Below are 18,139 nucleotides of genomic sequence, written 5' to 3' on the forward strand. Positions count from 1 at the left end.
CTGGGAGAGGATGGGCAAAACCCTTAGCGAGGGAAGGAAGGAAAGAACTCTAATGGAATAGGAGCTGTCTCTGCCTGGTTGTCGGCCTGGCATGCTACTCCAGCCCTTAGCGAGGCATCTGACCACATCAAGGTCATGGGTGACGACCACTCTCTTCAAGGCCTACTTCCTGCTCCCATTTCCCACTTTCCTCATTTCCTGTACGTTTTCTTGTTTCCCTGACTCCCTTCCCCTTTTTAAAACAAGCTGCTGTGAATAAATCAGTTTCGAAGCAGGCCCTATTGAGAGCGCATTGCTTCCTTGAGAATATTTCTGGTGGTGAGGGACCTTGTTTTCCCAGTCCTTTTCTTGTCCATCATTGTTCCCTCTAAGGGGTGCTCCCTTATTTTCAACACCACTGACTCTGGCCTTTAATTCATCGAGCGCACTCGATGTTGTCGCACCATTTTCTCTTTGCGCTTTCAAGCCAGGTGGAAAATGCAAGTTTTGGCCTGCTTGGCTTGAGCATGTGGATTGTGATGGGTGGGTGGCAGTGGACTTGAGCGATTTGCAGAGAGCAAAGTGCATGTTGTGCTAGAAGACAAGTGATGTGGCGACATGGGCGAATTGGCACTAAAAAGTCACCTGAAGAGCTCAAAGCACATATGTATGTCAGCAGCATGCAGAAGCAGCTATGCTATCGGAAATTTCAAGTAAAGCCTGGAATGCCTGCATGTGATAAGGAGAACGCAGCTGAAAGTCAGTAGTAGAAGGTCAGCAGGCACGTTGGAAAATGAAGGCAGTGGAGCCGGAGCTTCAGAACTTTAAAAAAAATACACAGAAATGTAAAAAAGTTCTAAAACTTCTGTGCAAGTCAGCAGATGGTCTTTTCGAGGATGCTGAGATTAAAAACAACATAACTGTCCTTGTCGAGGCTAACAGTTTCTGCTGAAAGGCCAGGAAAAGGAAGCAGGGATAGTGGCTGTGGAGAGAGATATCTTAGCTGAGCAAGAGCTGAAGGATTCCCAATATGTGTGATCCAAAAATGATTTCTTGCCCTCCATGATTATTGTCCCATTGTATCCGTGAACTCCTGGAATACTTGAATTTTAGGCCAAGAGAGAGAGAGAAGGTTGATTGATGGGAAAGGCAGAGAGGTTGGCCAGAAAAATGAATATCTGGCCTGCTACTCTGCACTGGGGAAGGGGAAGAGGAGAAAAAAGAGGGTCACGATGGGGATGGTGATGATGAGAGAAGGCAGATGAAAAAAGACAGGCACATTTTCTAACATTAAAAATGTGGGTCAAGGCCCATGTCACTTAAAAAGCGTGAGAGCGCCGCGTTGCCTGTAGAGTTTTCTAACTCTCTGGCCAAGCACCTAGGACCAAATCCTCTAAGAGGGGCCTGTTGTCAAAGGCTTCAAAGTAGATGCGAACATGAGTATTTCTCGTGCATATGCTGGGCATGCGACTAAAATATGCTCTACAGTCTCGAGCACGCCACATATGGAACAGTCTGGAGAGTCCTCTTGTCCAATTAAATGCAAGTACTTGCGCGTGAAGGCGACATTTAAATATGACCTATGTAGTAAGCATGCAATAGGGCGTGGTATTCCACGAGGAACAGAAAAGGCCATCACCAAATCTAGCCATTTAAGGCTTTCTCACGCATAATCTTGAACTCCTTAGTATGCTTCATAGCTCTGACTTTAGTGCGATCATAATGTGAACAGAGTGCAGTCACAACTTTTGCTCATACGCTATGCTATAATGGCACATTCAGTGTCAAACTCAATGCACAAAACACTCCATAAGAATAGCTTTATTTTTGAATAGATTTGCAGCATTTTATAAAAATATTACATTATGTGTCACAATTATCAGTGACCCTCTTCATTTTTTCTGTGGAGCCATTGGTACAGGAGCCAGTCACGGGAGGTTCTTGACCCACTCCCTCATTTTCTTGCATGTGTCATTTGTACACATGGGGCATGTCATGAGAAGCTGTGGAGAACATTTCTGTTGCTGTTTCAGATGCTGCTTGACCAGATCGGCTAAACCCTGGAAGGCAAAAATTTTCACTTTTCTTCAGAGGATTGCGAAGGGTGTCTCTTCCACTACAGCATAGGTTCTCAATGTATAACTTTAAGGAACCCCACTTGTCCTGGCTTCCATTGCTTCTCCCGTGATATGCATGCAAAAATAGTGCATAAAGGTGCATGGCTGATAAAAATATGCCCAAATTTAATTAATAATGACTGGCTGTGTAGTGATGTGTCTGCTGCTAGCAAATGCACATGATTAGCCCCAAAATAAAGTGGGTTAAAAAAAAGATGGGGGTGCTGAGTAAAAGGTGCTCAGAGAAGCCAGAAAGCACTCTAAGGGACCCAATTTGGGAATTCATGAACTGCATGCAACCATAAAAGTGCATTTGATGGTAGTTGCTCACAAAACATGATTTGTCAAAATATGCATGGTTTAAATGTGCACTGTGGGTTTACAGGAAGTTGGGCTAGTTGGCGCAGAAAAAAAAGAAAATTGGTTACAGCAAACTCATGGTATTTTGAACTTGAAGGGAACAGAAAATTTTAATTTTTGCATACTTTCAAATTGCAGAAGCCTTTTTAATACTCTTGATATTGATGGGGCCAAGGTGTCTGTTCGAATTAACGAATGTTAATACATTGTTGCAGTTCAGTTTTCCTTTCCACGTCCATTTGTGTTCATGAGATGGCTTCACTTCTGCCCTATTAGATGTATGCTATTGCAAGTAATGGCATAACTAACAATGGAAGATGTTCAAGTGGATGTTGATAAATGGCTGTATATACTGCTGAGCCAGCTCTAGAAGAGGCTGTTTTGCCTTTAAGCATTGGCCTAGACCTTTATCTCTCCTTTTTATGTTTTTTTAGGGGTGGGGGGGGGGGGTGCTTAAAAGATAGAAAAAGGAAATAATAACCTATTTGGAGCATGTGCTTCATTGCTTAATTTTGTATTGCTAACTTGTTCCTCCTCCTCCGTACCACTAAACCTAATGCTATTGTGTGCTACATTGTATATCCTGCTGGTTGTTTTGGTCACATTGGCTGAGCCAGTTGCTTATGCCTTTATGTGGCTATGACTTGGTCAAGCCAGGTTGGTGACGTGTATCTGAATAAGCACCACCCACAACACAATGATCGGTGTTTCTGTGGTGACTTCATGGATGATCTCACTGGCCACGTTAATAACCTGAGAACTGAATTGAATATACTTTTTTCATGAAAAATTGCACCACATTTTGCATAAAAAGCTTTGGGCATAGTTTAGAGAGGTGATATGCCAGCAGGCATTGCATGAAACTGTCTTTAAAGTCTGTTCTCCCAGCAAGACAAGCACAACATAATTGCTTGCTTTGAAGTGTAATAAACAGTGTGGAAGTATGCAAGTACCTTTGCCAGCTGCAACCTTGAGCAGGGACATGTGCAAGTAGAGTCCCAGAGGGCTACCCACTTTGACAGGGATAATGTGACTATGCACCGACATTGTATTTCTCATGATCTTTCATTTTGTGTTCATTTCATTACACTGCTACCATTGCTGTAGTGTGTCTTTGCAAGCAATGAATGTAGCCTTCTAAATGCTTAAAACGTAGAAATATACTGGCTTGGCTAGGCACGTATTGACTTCCCTTATGGCTTTCCAGTCATCACAGCTCCTTTTTTTCACTTTACCTCTGATTTTTGAAACGGTGAAGAATGCTTGAAGGGCTTCATGCGAGTGAGTACAGAGTAGGCATGAATATCTGAAAGGCCGAATGCAACGATGTTGGTGAAGAGGACGGAGTTGGCAAGTGATGCTGTCGCATTTGAAGAATCCTCTGCCATTTGGAATCAGCCGCCTAAAATTATTGTTGAGACATTTTGCTCTGTTATGGGCTCTCTGGCATTCCTGCACTTGAAGAGACATTGAGGACAACTCTATCCAATTGTTGTTCTCAGTACAAATTCATTCCCTGGCTCTTTCTGGCTATGGTACCCATTTGTTCAGCACCAAATGGTGCATTTATCCTAACAAAATTGGATTTCAAAATCTTCCCACCGGTCGATTCAAACTTTCGACATTCTCACTGAAAAGGACGGGTTGCCACCGCTTTTAATTGAATGGCGGTATAGCGTGGTTCCTGGAGTCCATGCCCAGAAATCGATGTCGAAGCATGCATTTTATTTGCAAAATCAATTGGTGATGGTGACACTTGTGTTTCGTTCTGTAGTCTTTTGTAGCTTATAAAAGCTCCTTTTTTGATGAGAGTGGTCTTTCTGTGATTAGAACACGATATCCTATCTATACATGCCAACTTATATTTTTTCTCAATGTCCCTTTAAAATAATTGCTTTGATGGTTTTACCGTTTCCTCTGTGATAAACTTCAGACTTTTGATGATGGCACTTTGTTTTTGGGACAAAACTGTGCCCTGCTGTTTGGTTTGTGAACCTCTCTAAAACCATGTTTAATTTTGTTTGCCTCAGTTTTTATGTAGTTTAGTGATTATGTAGATTAGTGTAGTTTAGTGTCTTGAAATTTCTAAGAAAGTTTTTGCATTGTGATAATAATAATAATAATTGGTTTTGGGGGGGAAAGGAAATGGCGCAGTATCTGTCTCATATATCGTTGGACACCTGAAAAGTTAAAGTGAAAAATCAGATTCCAAAATCGCCGCGGTGGCTCAATGGTTAAGGTGCTCCTCTACTGAGCCGGAGTACCCGAGTTCAAATCCGACCGCGCCGGCTGCGTTTCGTTGGAGGCGAAACGCAAAAGGCGCCTGTGTACTGTGGGATGTCAGCGCACGTTAAAGATCCTAAGGTGGTTGAAATTATTCCAGAGACCTCCAGAACGCCGTAAGGGAAGGGATAAAGGCGGGAGTGAAAGAAGAAAGGAAGAGACAAATTCAATTTTTTTGCAGTTTTTTTTACTGCTAATGAATTGCAAATGGGCATCTTTTCTTTAGTGTGTCTTAGCTCGTGTCTCATTTTGAAATGAAATTGGTTTTCAGGAAAGGAAGTGACGCAGTAACTGTCTGACATATATCGGTGGACACAGGAACCGTGCCTAAGGGAAGGGATAAAGGAGGGAGTCAAAGAAGAAAGAGGTTCTGGAGGTCTCTGGAATAACTTCAACCACCTTAGTATCTTTAACGTGCGCTGACATCCCACTGTACTCAGGCGCCTTTTGCGTTTCGCCTCCAACGAAACGCAGCCGGCGCGGTCGGATTTGAACTCGGGTACTCCGGCTCAGTAGAGGAGCACCTTAACCATTGAGCCACCGCGGCGATTTTGGAATCTGATTTTTCACTTTAACTTTTCTTGGCTCACCGAAGGCTCTCCTTTAACAAAGTAGAGTCTTGGTCACAAAGTCTCTGGTCGTGTCGCTCGCTGCTGGGCCATCAGTTTTTCAGTATTCCTGGGACACAAAAAATTTGAAAGCATCTTGATCCAAGAGTTCCCAGCCCATGAGGTTTGTGGTTGAGGCATCTAGTAGGGCTTGCATAGAATCCTGGTTCACCACAAATTTAAAGGGATGATGATGAGTTCCTCTCACCTCCTAGAAATTTGGAGTGCAGGTTGTACAACACCAGCCACACTGCAGAGTGCAACAGCAACCATGGTGACTCCAAAACTTTCTGACCAACACTATGCCATAACTGCTGTGCAGTTTCAGCCAAAGCCAACTTCCCAAGCCGTAGCTTGTTCTGTTTTTTTTTGCTCACTATTCTGTATTATGCACTGTAAATCCTCAGTCTAAAAATCACTATCCTTGGGCATTGTCATAAGCACGTGAGTGCACAGTGTGAACTTGTTTGTCCTAACCGGAGAAGCAAATTTGCAGACTTGTACAAGCATGAGTTCAGTATCCTCTACCCCATTAACAGCAATGAACCTGACATGTCACATGATCAGTTCAGAGTGCTTAAATAAATGTTTACTCTAAAAGCAAATGAAGAGTTCTGGCTTTATCTAAAAAAAAATTGTGTTCTATTGAGAATTCTCATGCTGACTAAAAAAAAAAGAAACGTGTTTGAATAGTCAGGCTATAACGTATGGCAGTGCAATATGTGCTCAGTGTTACATCAAAATAAGCCTTTCGATCTGTCTGTGTGCAAAGTGATGGTGAAAGTACCGTTATATAATATAGGTCAATGCTTCCAAATTTTATGCTTTCTGCATTACATAGTATGCAGCTATGTGGAATCTGATAGCCTGCATGCAAAAAAGTACTTAGTGCAAACATTTTCATGCAGCTGTGAAAGAAGACTTGCCTGCGCAAAGACAGGGTGGTTATTCAAGGCAGGAGCACGAGCAAAATTGAGGATTCCAATCTGTAAGGAAACAGTCACACAGCTCATTTTAGAATATGTCGTTTTTTTTTTTTCAGAACTAATATTTGGCGGTAAAATTTAACTAATGGAAAAAAAGAAAACTGATTTCTCCTATTGCATAGCAGCAGTCCAGAAATGTTGAGTTCAGTTCTTCACTTTCCTGGAGCTTGGCTCAAAGAAGCAAGCCACTCAAATTTTTTAGCCACAGTGAAGTTTAATGTATTAATGTTCACAACAAGGTCAGCAGTGGCATCTGTATTAATGTCCACAACAGCCAAAGTTGACCAGCTTTCATGTGGTGAATTTAATCTGTGAAGTTTATTGTGGCTTCAAAAGATATTATTTAATATATTATTAAAAGACTTGTGAGCAAGCGTGGCGTGCTGTCTTTACAGCTAGCTGTATTTATGATCCTTCTACACTTCACTACTTTCAGAAATTGACCTTGTTTCTAAGTAGAGCGACTGAAGAAGCAAGAAATCCTTATTTTTCCCTTCCAAATTTTGAGTAACTTTCCTCGAAACGAAATTGTGAAAACACAGGCTGTAACAAGGAACTGCTTTTATTATTACGTGTTTGCTATATTGATGTCATTTTACTACCATGCTTCCCTTCTGCAAAAAATACTAATAGGCAATAAAATATTGCAGCAGGTTTCTGTAAGTGCAGCAGCTTTGGTCAGAACTTGCGGAGATAAGTAGATTTATATATATATATTGCAGCTAATCTACGCACAACAAAGCCCTACATTATGCAGCATAACAGTGTAAAAGCCCCCATCACGCACGCAAAACGGAACTTGAATAGGCATTGCATGGTGCATGTACTGCTTGGTGCAGGCAGCTAATCATAAAGGTGTCAGTTCCATATAGTAAACTTGTATATTTTCGCTAGGTGGCTGTCACCATTACTTGTATTTTATCTCTATGCATGCTTTGAAGGGGCACAGACACAAAATTCGAACAAACGGCATGATTTGTTTTTTTGGGTGTAAGGAGATGCCCTCAAGCAGGTTTCAGTTGCAGGTGTTGAGTTGAACATAATTTAATATGATTTCGAATGTTGTCCGAAGAGCCGTTCGAATTTCCACCCACATTGAGTGATGTCATGGTGCACTTGCCCCAATTTTTGCGGCGTCACCAGACCAAGTGGTGGTTCTCGGGAACAAACAATGTTTGCCAGCAACACCAAAGTCATCAGTATTGTGGTAGTTCAGCGTGGCTGGTCGACCATGACGTCAAGGTGTACTTCAGTGCTATTTCTAACCGAGGCTGAAACTGCTGGTACAAAATCATTTGTAATTAATTATATACGTTCTGCACAGCAGGTGTTCTCAGCTCATTTTCGTGATTATTAGGACCCTTTCAGGCAAAAAAAACGGACATCCAAAAGCTTTGTGTATGTACCCATTTAACTGTATCTTATTATCAGTGTGAGCTGTCAGCTGTGCTCTGTTTCCCCATTGCGAGAGAAATTGTGTGCACTCACCTTGGGTGCCAGTTCCTGTCCCAACTCAACGTCCATGTCGTAAAGTGTCTCCACGTGCTCATTCACAAAGCTGACTGGCACCACCATCACGTGTCTGTGGCCTTCTTTTACCAAGGCCCTCATTGCTTCCTCCGTCTTGGGTCTCAGCCAAGGCATGGGGCCAACCTGCAACAGGCGTGTGTTCTCAGAACATTCGCGCCAAGGTTTTGTTTTTTACTGCTTCCACTCCAGAAGAGCACATTGTATTGGTGTGGTAATTATTTTTACCACAATCACAGTGTGTCTTGTTAAGCCAACTCGACTTTTATTCACCTAGAATTGAGTACTCAGCTGTAAGGTTCCAGGATGTAGTGCTTTTCAAGCTCCTGCTAAGTAAACACCAAGCCTGGTTGAATGCGAGCACAAACAGCACACTGTTGCTCTCATAACATGATAACACATTTAATGTCTCAAACATGGATACTTATATTTGTAACTCATTCTGATTTGTGAACTACTCTAAAACAATCTTGACCAACTGCAGTTCTTTGAGGTGCGGAGATATCTTGGGACATGGCTGCTGTTGTATTTTTCCACCAATGAATTATGGCTGCCATGGCTAGATTAATAAATTAAAGTTGTAGCCTTGTACTCATAGTCGTTGCCACTGCATACTGTGTTGTTTGCCTGTACTTCTGCTGTCCACGGTGAGCAAAGCTTCATATGAAGTACAGTAGGGATATAGCACAGTCATTCAATAGCTGGTTATAACCTTGGCAGTAGCCTAGAAGTAGACAATCCACCTCATATGAAAAGAAGCACTGATTTCAAACATTAGTAGGCTCCTACGGATACATGAGTTTTGTTCAAGTCTTCTTCGACTTAAGGCCTGGCTTTTTGCAATGGTTAGACAGGGTTCGGTCAGAGAGACAGGCGGCATTTTTTCCAAGCATTTCCTCTTAGAAAAGCCGAGCTCAAGGTATGGTGGTGCTTGTGGCCATTTTAAACACTGGCAGATTCAGCAGTACCACAATTCAAACCCAATCTCTCCTGCAGACAAGGCGGATGCTTTATTGCTAAGCCTCTAGCTGTTGCAGTTTGGATTGGCAAGCCAGGTGGAACCTTTTTTTTTTAAGCATTTCTGCCTTGGATAAGGTAAGGGGAAGGTTGGCGGACGCTTGTACTCATTTGGAAACCAGCGGTTTCCCTAATTTTGGTCGATTTTTTACCCCAGCCTCTTGTATATGAAGTGGATGCTCTTTCACTAGGCTACAATTTCAGTTTAGTCTGGTAGACTGGTGGCACCTTTTCCAAGTTTTCTCCTGTGTGGCTGCTGAAGAGCAGGCCAGGGGTATGGTGGTACCTATTAGGAAACCAGTGGTTTTAGGAAAGGTCCAGAATTTCAACCTTGCAATTTGTAGGGTGCCACCATTGGTGCCATCAACATGTGCAACAAGTGTACAGGCACAGCCATAAGTTCGTTATGGTGCACATAGTTTTATGAGTGCTCCCAGGCGTGGTATATATCTTGCGGCATCAGCAGAACTGTCAGTTTTGCGCAGCAGTTTCCTTTACATTACAGTTTGACAGAATAGGTTGTTGCTCACTGTGGCAAGCACTGAGGGAAGCAATGTTTTGTAGGTGTTTAAGAGTACTGACTATTAGCACACCAGTTGTTTCCCCTTCCCGCAGGGCTAGTAGTGAAATGATTTCACACTTTTCCTGTTCAAGCTTCGAAGAAAGCCGTGAAAAAGGATGGGAAATGGTTGCTGCGGGAAGTTGCTCCTGAATTCAGCTTGTGATGGTATATGCGAATAGAACGAAGCTTCAGGTGCAGTTTCATTTTAAGTTTAAAGAAGCTTGCGGTTCTTGCTGGCTTGGCGTACCATGCGCTACATATGAATTTATTTTTTAATCCTTTCAACCCCTCTTTCTTTATTCCATTCTCCGGATAGAGCTTATGTGTCAGAGGCACAAAAAGTCTCTGCTGCTGCCCCATGTTTATAAACTGCTGGCACTAAAACCTCTAAGTGACAACCATATTGTCAAATGTCCTGAACGAACCATAAACTCATCTCCTCAGCATTTATTTAGTGGAATTGCATTTCTTCAGCATTTTTTAGATACTTTCTTATGAGCATTTCTAATCCTTTAGAGCATCCTTTGGACCATTTTTTTTAGCATTTCATTAGCACATTTTTTTTTTTTTGTGCACTGAAATAGGTAAGGCTTTTACAACTGTCATTCATTTTGCATGGCAAGTTCTTTTTCTAACCGATGGACACACAGATAAATGAACTAATTTGCATTTCACTCTCTTGATGCCTGATGTCAAAAACGCATGTGCCATGATTGAACCAGTCCGTGTATGGCGACATCACCAGGGGGCTTTTTCTGCTCTCTTTTTTCATGTTTTTTTGTCCTTTGCATTCGTTAATCACCCATCAGTTCTATTTTTTTTTAATTTCCTATGCAGCAAAATATGTTCTTTTATCATTGTTTATTTCTCACAAGTAACCTGTGAAATGCAGTCAGTCAACTTGCCTCTCACTAAACTCTTTATTACTCTTTGTCCATTCCTAACGCCACTCAGTGTCATCACCCATAGTGCACACACTGCAGCGAGTTGCTGCAGGTACTTGAAGTTTGTGCATGAACCTAGATTCACTTTACGCTGCTACAAACCTAATATCAATATAAAGTTCATTACGGCATTTATCCAAACAGACGCACTTCTGTCCTTTTAAGTCTGTGAATAAGATATAAAAAAGTAATGTTTTCAAAAGTTCCATTACAAAGCTTCTTATTTGATGTTTCACAAGTTAATTGGTAGATATTCTAATTCATTTGGTTTGGTTCAGTAACTGATTTGTGTGCCTTTGCCTTCATTCTTGTAAGGTCACTGATTCAGTTGTAGCCTATGACCACAGGAGTAATGTCTGGCAGGTGTGATTATACAAATACATAGGCAGGCATCCTAATTCAATATGGCTACTTCATGATGACAGAGATGGCGCGGGGTCTAAGGAGCACCATGGCTAGCATGTTTTGGTCTGCACAAGGTAGGGTCAAACACCCAGTTTTTGAACCACTTTTCCCTGAAGAAGCTAAGAAATTTTAAGCACTCCCAGTAAATTTGGTGCTTTATCAAAATTTTGACTACTTATAAACTTCTGCTGTTGCCAAAAAATAGTTAGGACATGGCATTACACAAGCAAATATGATGCTGCAATGATCTGTTATACTCGTATTTAAACTGCGGCAGCATTACCATGCTGCTATTCATGAGCAATGTTCCTACACACAACTCCTTACCTTGGACTGCCATACCAGACGGTAAGGGTGGCTGTTTTTGAGCTTGGCCATAATGCTGACCACAGTGGCAGCCACCTCAGCAGGGTATGTGTCTCCTCTTTCGACAACCTGTTAGGACAGTAAGTTGGGTAGAGTATAATCTGAGAGTAAATATTGTTGGACTTGCACATATCATGAGTAAGTTCTCATCTATCCACAATCTCAGTTTGTTCCACTTGAAGTGGAAGAAACTGTGTGCATAAAAAGGATCTCATGGTGTCTCAAAACAGCATGCTACTAACATTTTGCCTCAGGGAACATCAGCCAAGGTCCTATATCAGCAGCACAGACTTGCTCAGCTTTAGATCTTTCACTGGAACAAGCAAAAGGCTCCTGCACAAGCTGCTGATATCCATAAGCTTGCGAGCTCAGCTTGGGCTCGCAAATGCAGTTTTGCATGTATCCTTCTTATGCCCAAGTTTGCTGCCATTCACCATCAACAGAGATTTTAGATGTTTCAAAAGATGAGCGCAGTACCTGAAAGTAAATTTATCATTTCTATTCCCTAGAAAACAATGTTCCAGACAGTCATAAATGTTGGCATTCTAATGTTAGGAACTCTCTTGAGCACATCTTGCCTTGTAAGCTCACGGTGTTAAATTTCATGAAAAGCACACCTGATCTGCGCCCAGGAATCCAGTTACTGGCTAACTGTTTTTAGATTTTAGTTGTGGTTTAGTTTGTTATTATTTGCAATGTTGTGTTAATGTTCATATGTTGAAAATAACCTTAGCCCTCACCTTCATTGGAAGAGAGTGAGCAGAAAATAAGATAACTACTTGTTGTCGCATATCCTCTGGAAACTTATTGAGCTCTTCCTTTATGATGTCTGCATATGCCTGGAAGAAAAAAAAAGAAGAGGTGGCTATGGGAGTGTTGCAGTGGCAGACCACTCTCGTACAGTCTTGATAAACTCGGCACAGCACACCATCAGAAGGAATAATAGAAGTTTTTAAGGAACAACATTCACCTAAGCGGGAGAATAATTTGTATGTCTAGAGTATTTGCATGCTACATCTTGGAACCTTCATAGATTAAGCAGAATTAATGACAGTATGTATAAATAGTACTTGCATGCTACATCTTGAAACCTTCATAGATTAAGCAGAATTAATGATGTGCTCTCGATATTTGTTAAACGGCAAGAAGCATGATAATAGTATGAGACATTATTTGCAATATTTCTTTAAAGCGCGGGTTTGGATAAGTATTTCGCGGTCTATTTGTCATGACATATCCTGTGATAGCTCACAGTATGGACCAAAAAAATCACTGGACGTTTACCTTTGTGGTAATGTGAATTTCAGTGTTGGCGGGGGGATGCGAAATGCTGATGCCAACTGCAGTGTTTATTAACTCTGGGTAAGGGTGTAGAGTAAGGGTGTGGGACGGGGGCAGAGGATGCGTGTGCTTCCCGCACGGCCATGTTCCATGCACTGTCACACTCGGTTACTCCTCCATCCATTTAAGGCAGGCATCTGGTGTGACCAGCACACTGAGGGAAACGGTTGAGCAGGAGAACCAATCAGTGCGGCACACCGCACCTGTTGTCTTCCTCTCCTCCTGCCTTGTCACACTCCGTGTTTTGACGATGCCACGCAAGTAGGAAACAGCCCTAACAGCTGTCACTGTAAAAATGATTTACCTAGCTGTGGCATTTACGCTCTCTGCAGAACCTGCAGTTGCTGTTGTTGTGTTGCCACATAATCACTGCTGGCTAAAGCCACTACTAGCCTGGCTAAAAGAGACTTGTGGCAACTTGTGCTTGCTGCTGCCGTGGTGTCTGGGTTCTAACCAATGCAGCTCTGTTGTTGCATAAAAAATGAGTATTTGTTGCCGTATCGGATCACTTGCAAAATGAAAGTTGTAAATTTGGGAGAAATTGGCAAAATTTAGCTGAGCTTGGTTAGTTGTGCAAAGCCTTTTGGCATAAATTACCATTTATCGAGGTGCGTTCCATAGAGTACCTGCACTCGGGGACGGATTTATGGGTCACTCTTGGATGGGGCAGCTGAGAGGGGAAGGGGGTCCATTTGATCCATGTACAGTTAAGCCCACTTGTAATAAACCTGACGGTCACGCGGATTGCATTCATATGTTCGTAGGAAGTGGATTGCCCGTATTACAACCAAAATTATGAAGTGCATGAAAAGTGCCTCTAATTTCGTAAAAACTGCTTCATGAGCATCCACGGTGCCTTCCAGGCTCTCCACGGTGGTCACGTTTTCGCCGAGGCCCTGGCAACCAAAAATATAACAACACAGCAACAGCATGGTTCATGGTGTAAACAGTGAGGGCAGCTGGCAGCAGGTCGACCACATTAATCAGGATTCTAGTGGTTGGGGAGTGCTCATACTTTGCGTACAATGGCCCTGCGATGATGTCTTTGCACAAACATAGTCATCAGAGTCGATAAGTGGCCATCTATTCATCAACGATGCAATATCATAAATCTACATGCGTCTGATCACTTCTGTTTTTCGCCAGCATCATCTTTCGTCCCTGGGCACATGCAGCAATGAAAGCAGCGCAGTGAACGTGCGCACAGAATGTATCAGCTGCACTGCCTGTACATAGTAGGAGTGGAAGGAGCACACAAGGCGGAACCGGCACAACCATAGCATGGCATTCGAACTTCTTAAATCACTGCTGTTACTTGACCCACGGCTATACGTGGTAGCTTCTGCTTCCACTTTGGATGCTTTGACTAGCCAGAGCATATTCAGGCAATGATTGACCTTGTAGCCGATTGGCGCTTGCTTGGCTGGGGGTTACCTATAGTTTCAGTGCCAGCTCATTTTCTTTCCGGGGCACTGTCGCGGGGGCCAAGAAACACTCCTCAGTCTCCACACTTGCTGTAAAGTGTGAATTTTTCAACTCCAGGGCTTAGTTTACGAAGCCTCCTTGTTCGCTATAATCGAGTTGTGTGTCACCGCAGTTGTTTGTTGCATCTGAGACGAATTGCCATTGCCCTGATGCGTATTTTGATGGTAGCACTGCCCTCGTCCGTAATAAGCAAGCATTCGTTATATCCGTGGCCGTTATAAGCAGGCTCAACTGTATTTCTCCTATTTTTTTCATCAAAAGGATGGGGTTCATCCTGGTTTTCTTATGTAAAATTTCTCACTTCAGGAGGGCAACAATCCCCAATGCCTCTCTCCCCCCAATAAATCCACCCCTGCCTACACTGATACTAAACTGAAGTGTGCAGCCAAGTTTAGAAAGATAGGTTTTGAAGAGGGTTGTGACAAGTGTTAATGCAAAGGTCAAAAAATTCCAGTGTGGAAAGCTAGAGAAATTCTATACTTGAAAACATACGCTCTGTGGAAGGCAAACAGTGTTGTTCAATTACTTCTGGATTACCTGTGTAATGGCATTGTGAACAGGCCAGCGATCAATAAACTTCCACTTTGCTGTGCTTGACTGCCGTTGACTTTTGTAGAATCTGTACATGGCATTCAGGTTGCTTCCAGTAGTGCAGCAGCTGTACTGTGGGTACTGGGAGAAGGCCACCACTTGCTCAACACCTTCTCTGGAACACAATGTTAAGCACATCTGCACAAGCCCTCTAAAAGAAAACTAACAAACGCCGCCCTGCTATCAGGGGTAGTTTTTTAAACACTGAGGCTAAACTGTCATAACTACTGAGTGCTACTTCTATGAGACTAAGACTTGTGAGGTGGTAGGACTCGGTTTTCAGCCTCAAGTTGTTATGAGCCAGTCCCAACATCAGGAGTGCATTGTCAGACTAAAGTGAAAGGAAGAGATGCTTGCTTCAGCCATTTATAACTTCTACAAATCAGCTCGGCATTGTGTTTCTGCAGAAAGTATAAAGATATTGTGCAATGGTATAATAGGAAAATAAAAATTTGAAGGGACACTTAAGCTCCGCCTGAACTGTCTGACACGATAGCATTAATGGGTCCCTTCAGCGGCCTGGAGCCCTCTTTGCTTATTACTTCGCAAACACGGTGATTTTTTACATTGCGAGACCCAAATTGCTCACATCTGGGCAGGATGGGCAGGTTGTGATGATGTCGCAAGGTTACGTTGCTGCTTTTCCACTGACAATGCCGTCAACGACAACGTCGACAGTGCCAATTTTTCTGCACAGCAGGAATCTAACGCTATCACTCTAAAAAGCGATCATTTATTATTTTTTTTCACCGAAGAAGATAAAGATGACTGGAGTGATGCTTTAAGCAGTACCTGTAAAGTCCACTCTTGAATGCATGCTGTAAACTTCAGCGTAGTGTGAAAAAACAGCAAGCACATTTAGCATGTGCCATGTGCACACACTCACGTATGTACACAATTCTAATGAAGAAAAAAAAATGTTTTTCCTGTCATCTTCATAGAAAATTATCACTAACGTGCTGTCATGTACAATAAAACCTGGCATTTCTCATTTGTAAAAAGCATGGTCTTATGATCTCACCTCTCAATTTCCACCAAAGCATCCTCAATCAATGGCTTGGAATAGCGGAAACCAATGAAATACTTGTGAGGTCCTGTAGATGTGTGCATAAAATGAGGCAGGCTTTAGTACTGTGTCATGTTAGCTGAATTGTTAAGATATGGGTTGACTTAAGAACTTTAACGACAGCACAACAACCTTGCAAGCATTACTCATGGAGTTTCCTCAGATTGGACCGCTTGAACACACGCATGCATGACCATGGCCTGTGAAAGCGTTAATTGTTTCATAGAATTAAGATATGCTAGCTTGCTATGGGCAGAGAGGAAACATGAATTTTTCTGCATTAGTGTGGCCAAAAAGGAATGCATTCAATGTGGATGAATTCATAATTATAAGGGGAATTGGTAAAAATAAAAAAATATAGGAGGATGGCTTACTGCAGGTGTGCACTCTACAGTTTTATGCACGTCACTGCTGTAAATATAGTAAACATTTTTCTCTGTCTTGATGCTGGCACCATTTTTCTCTGTCTTGATGCTGGCACATGGCTTAAGCAAGTGCAATAAGGTCAGGTTGTGACTCAATCCATGCAGGAAAACAGCACACCAGTTTCAGGCGATATCTTGTTCAGTATTTCCGTCATTTGTGTCCCTTGCACTTCAGTCCATTCCAAGAGGCCTTTCCCTTGAGTCATTTTCTTGTACTTCTGCATGAGCTTAGGCGCCCTCCTTTTTGCAATCAGTGGACCTAGAACACTTTGATATATATATATTACAGTTTGTATGTCATATGGATCTCAGTATATGACGGTGTTGACAATGTGTGATATATGATACTTGCCTCTGAAAGGGAAGCGATATGATGTCTTCATCAGTGAAGAGCCTCTGCAGGTAAGATTCGACATCATCTGTGTGGTGGGAGTCACCCATGTTGTGCATCAAAATTGCAGTTCTAACTTGCGGTCTTTGGTGGGAGAAAGAAAGAGGGAATTTTTTTACTTGACTTCCTTAAGATTGTCAATTGCAATTGTGTTCGTGTCTTTACGAACTTTTTAAATTCCTGTAGTTCTGTAGGCAAGCAGGTGCAGAGTATGATTTACGGTTAATTGCGGTCTTGAGAGGACTGTCCTGTGATGCAGCTGCAATGCTGACAGTACTGCTCAACTGTGTGTACGTTCTCAAGCGTATGCTTATTATCACTATGGATGATGTCGCTATATATAGATGACCCGGCCACATTTTTGTATGAGTGGAAGGGGCTCGTGCTTGCTGATGTGGGCTCGCACGCGATCCAGCTGCTATACGTACGGTACATATTCCTCGTGCAGTAGCACGCAATACCCACGATATGAACTATATATATGCATACACAGTGTTAATTTGACTAGTGCTTCATCCCTGTCCATAGGTGTGCACAGGTCTCTCCATAAGGAGGGGGGGGGGGGGGGGGGAGGCATAAATAGTAGCGCCTCTTCAATTCTTCTGGGTAGCAGGGAACAATCGGGGACAATATTTGCGCCCCCTTGCTTTTTGAGAAGGGCGCTGCCTGCCCCTGCCCCGCCCGAGCACGCCTTAAACCAAACATTACAATTTTGGTTCTTTTACTCAACACCGTGCTCGGCAATATCCATACTTACTTTTGGGAGTGCAACCTGGATAACTGGCTCCTGCAAGCTCCCCTGCATTTTTGAACGCCTTACGTTTATATTCCACGTTCGGCGCCGAGAGATTTTTCTGAGCATATATATAATTGCTTCTCACCAGAGACGTTGGTGTATCAGCCTCTTCATCGGGGGATAGGACAGTAACAGCATTTTGTCGCTGTTTGGTCGAAGCTGTCGAAACGGCTAATCCTGCAGATGTTATCGCGACTTGTCGCGTGTGTGCCCTTCCGAGCACATAGTGCCCCGTTATATATAGAACTCTTATCAGTGACTTCATCAATGGCAAGGCTCGCACGACTAAGGCGTAACGTAAACAGACTCGATCTACATCATTAAATTATTCTCCTTCTAAAGAAGGCCGGTAAAGAGTTTTGTCGAAGTTTGACAGGGCTCGGTAGCTGCGGAACCGAAGGGGAAGCTCGTCTGCTACCGGAAAAGCACGCGGCGCAAACATCTCCACTAGGAGCTCGAGGCTGGATGCCGCATTTCCGCTTTCCGAAGCGGGCGCTAGTGAAGCCACCGGAACGGAAAATTGCACCGCAGGTTTGACGGTATGTTCAGAAAGTCCGGTTAGCACGGTTAGAGTCACTAAATAAAAAAAAATTTTATTTAGTGACTCTAGGCACGGTGTACGGTGCTTGCTGTGTATTTCAACGCAAAAAGTCGCGTCTTTCACCCTTTCGTTCTGTTTCTTGCGTTGTTCTTGTGTAATGTCTGCTGTTATATCAAATGAATAGCTGAACGTAAGAAATGTGAGCATGGTTTGGAGAACCGTGTAATTTCTACGGAACCGAATAAAACGTTCATGCAGGCCTCGCCCTGCTGCGGCAAATTAAAGGGGTACGTATACGTGCATAAAACGCTGCGTTCATATCAGGTTCTTCCGAGCGTACAGAAGCAGT

At 42.8% G+C, this 18,139-nt stretch overlaps 1 protein-coding gene across 7 annotated transcripts; it reads right to left on the reverse strand.

Annotated features, from left to right (window-relative positions):
• Positions 1-1,784: 1,784 nt before the first annotated feature.
• Positions 1,785-17,672, reverse strand: FeCH (ferrochelatase, mitochondrial). Of its 7 annotated transcripts, none has more exons than XR_013306284.1 (12): positions 17,335-17,670; positions 17,211-17,252; positions 16,415-16,537; positions 16,181-16,321; positions 15,593-15,665; positions 14,518-14,686; positions 11,895-11,993; positions 11,116-11,223; positions 7,822-7,986; positions 6,274-6,333; positions 5,330-5,558; positions 1,903-2,039 (listed from the first exon to the last, which is right to left on the reverse strand). XR_013306284.1 is itself a non-coding variant. In XM_077626880.1 (12 exons), exons 1-11 carry the CDS (start codon positions 17,385-17,387, stop codon positions 3,730-3,732), a joined length of 1,074 nt encoding a protein of 357 aa, XP_077483006.1. In that variant the 5' UTR covers positions 17,388-17,667; the 3' UTR covers positions 1,903-2,039; positions 3,692-3,729. The 7 variants fall into 7 exon arrangements, 2 of the variants coding, with proteins under 2 accessions (XP_077483005.1, XP_077483006.1); XR_013306282.1 differs by having other exon boundaries at positions 16,181-16,329; positions 17,335-17,669; XM_077626880.1 differs by lacking the exon at positions 5,330-5,558 and adding an exon at positions 3,692-3,762 and having other exon boundaries at positions 16,181-16,329; positions 17,335-17,667.
• Positions 17,673-18,139: the final 467 nt, after the last annotated feature.

This window comes from Amblyomma americanum, chromosome 6 (genome assembly GCF_052857255.1).
Source record: "Amblyomma americanum isolate KBUSLIRL-KWMA chromosome 6, ASM5285725v1, whole genome shotgun sequence".
Classification (NCBI taxonomy): Eukaryota; Metazoa; Arthropoda; class Arachnida; order Ixodida; family Ixodidae; genus Amblyomma; species Amblyomma americanum.

Bases quoted from the DNA above. Each gene is read 5' to 3' on its own strand.
- FeCH (XM_077626879.1), bottom strand. From the start codon at position 17,387: ATGCTGTTACTGTCCTATCCCCCGATGAAGAGGCTGATACACCAACGT. The intron at 17,253-17,334 runs GTGAGAAGCAAT...TCAAAAATGCAG, and splicing joins CTGATACACCAACGTCTCTG to GGGAGCTTGCAGGAGCCAGT. The intron at 6,334-7,821 runs GTGAGTGCACAC...GTTTCCTTACAG, and splicing joins GACAGGAACTGGCACCCAAG to ATTGGAATCCTCAATTTTGC.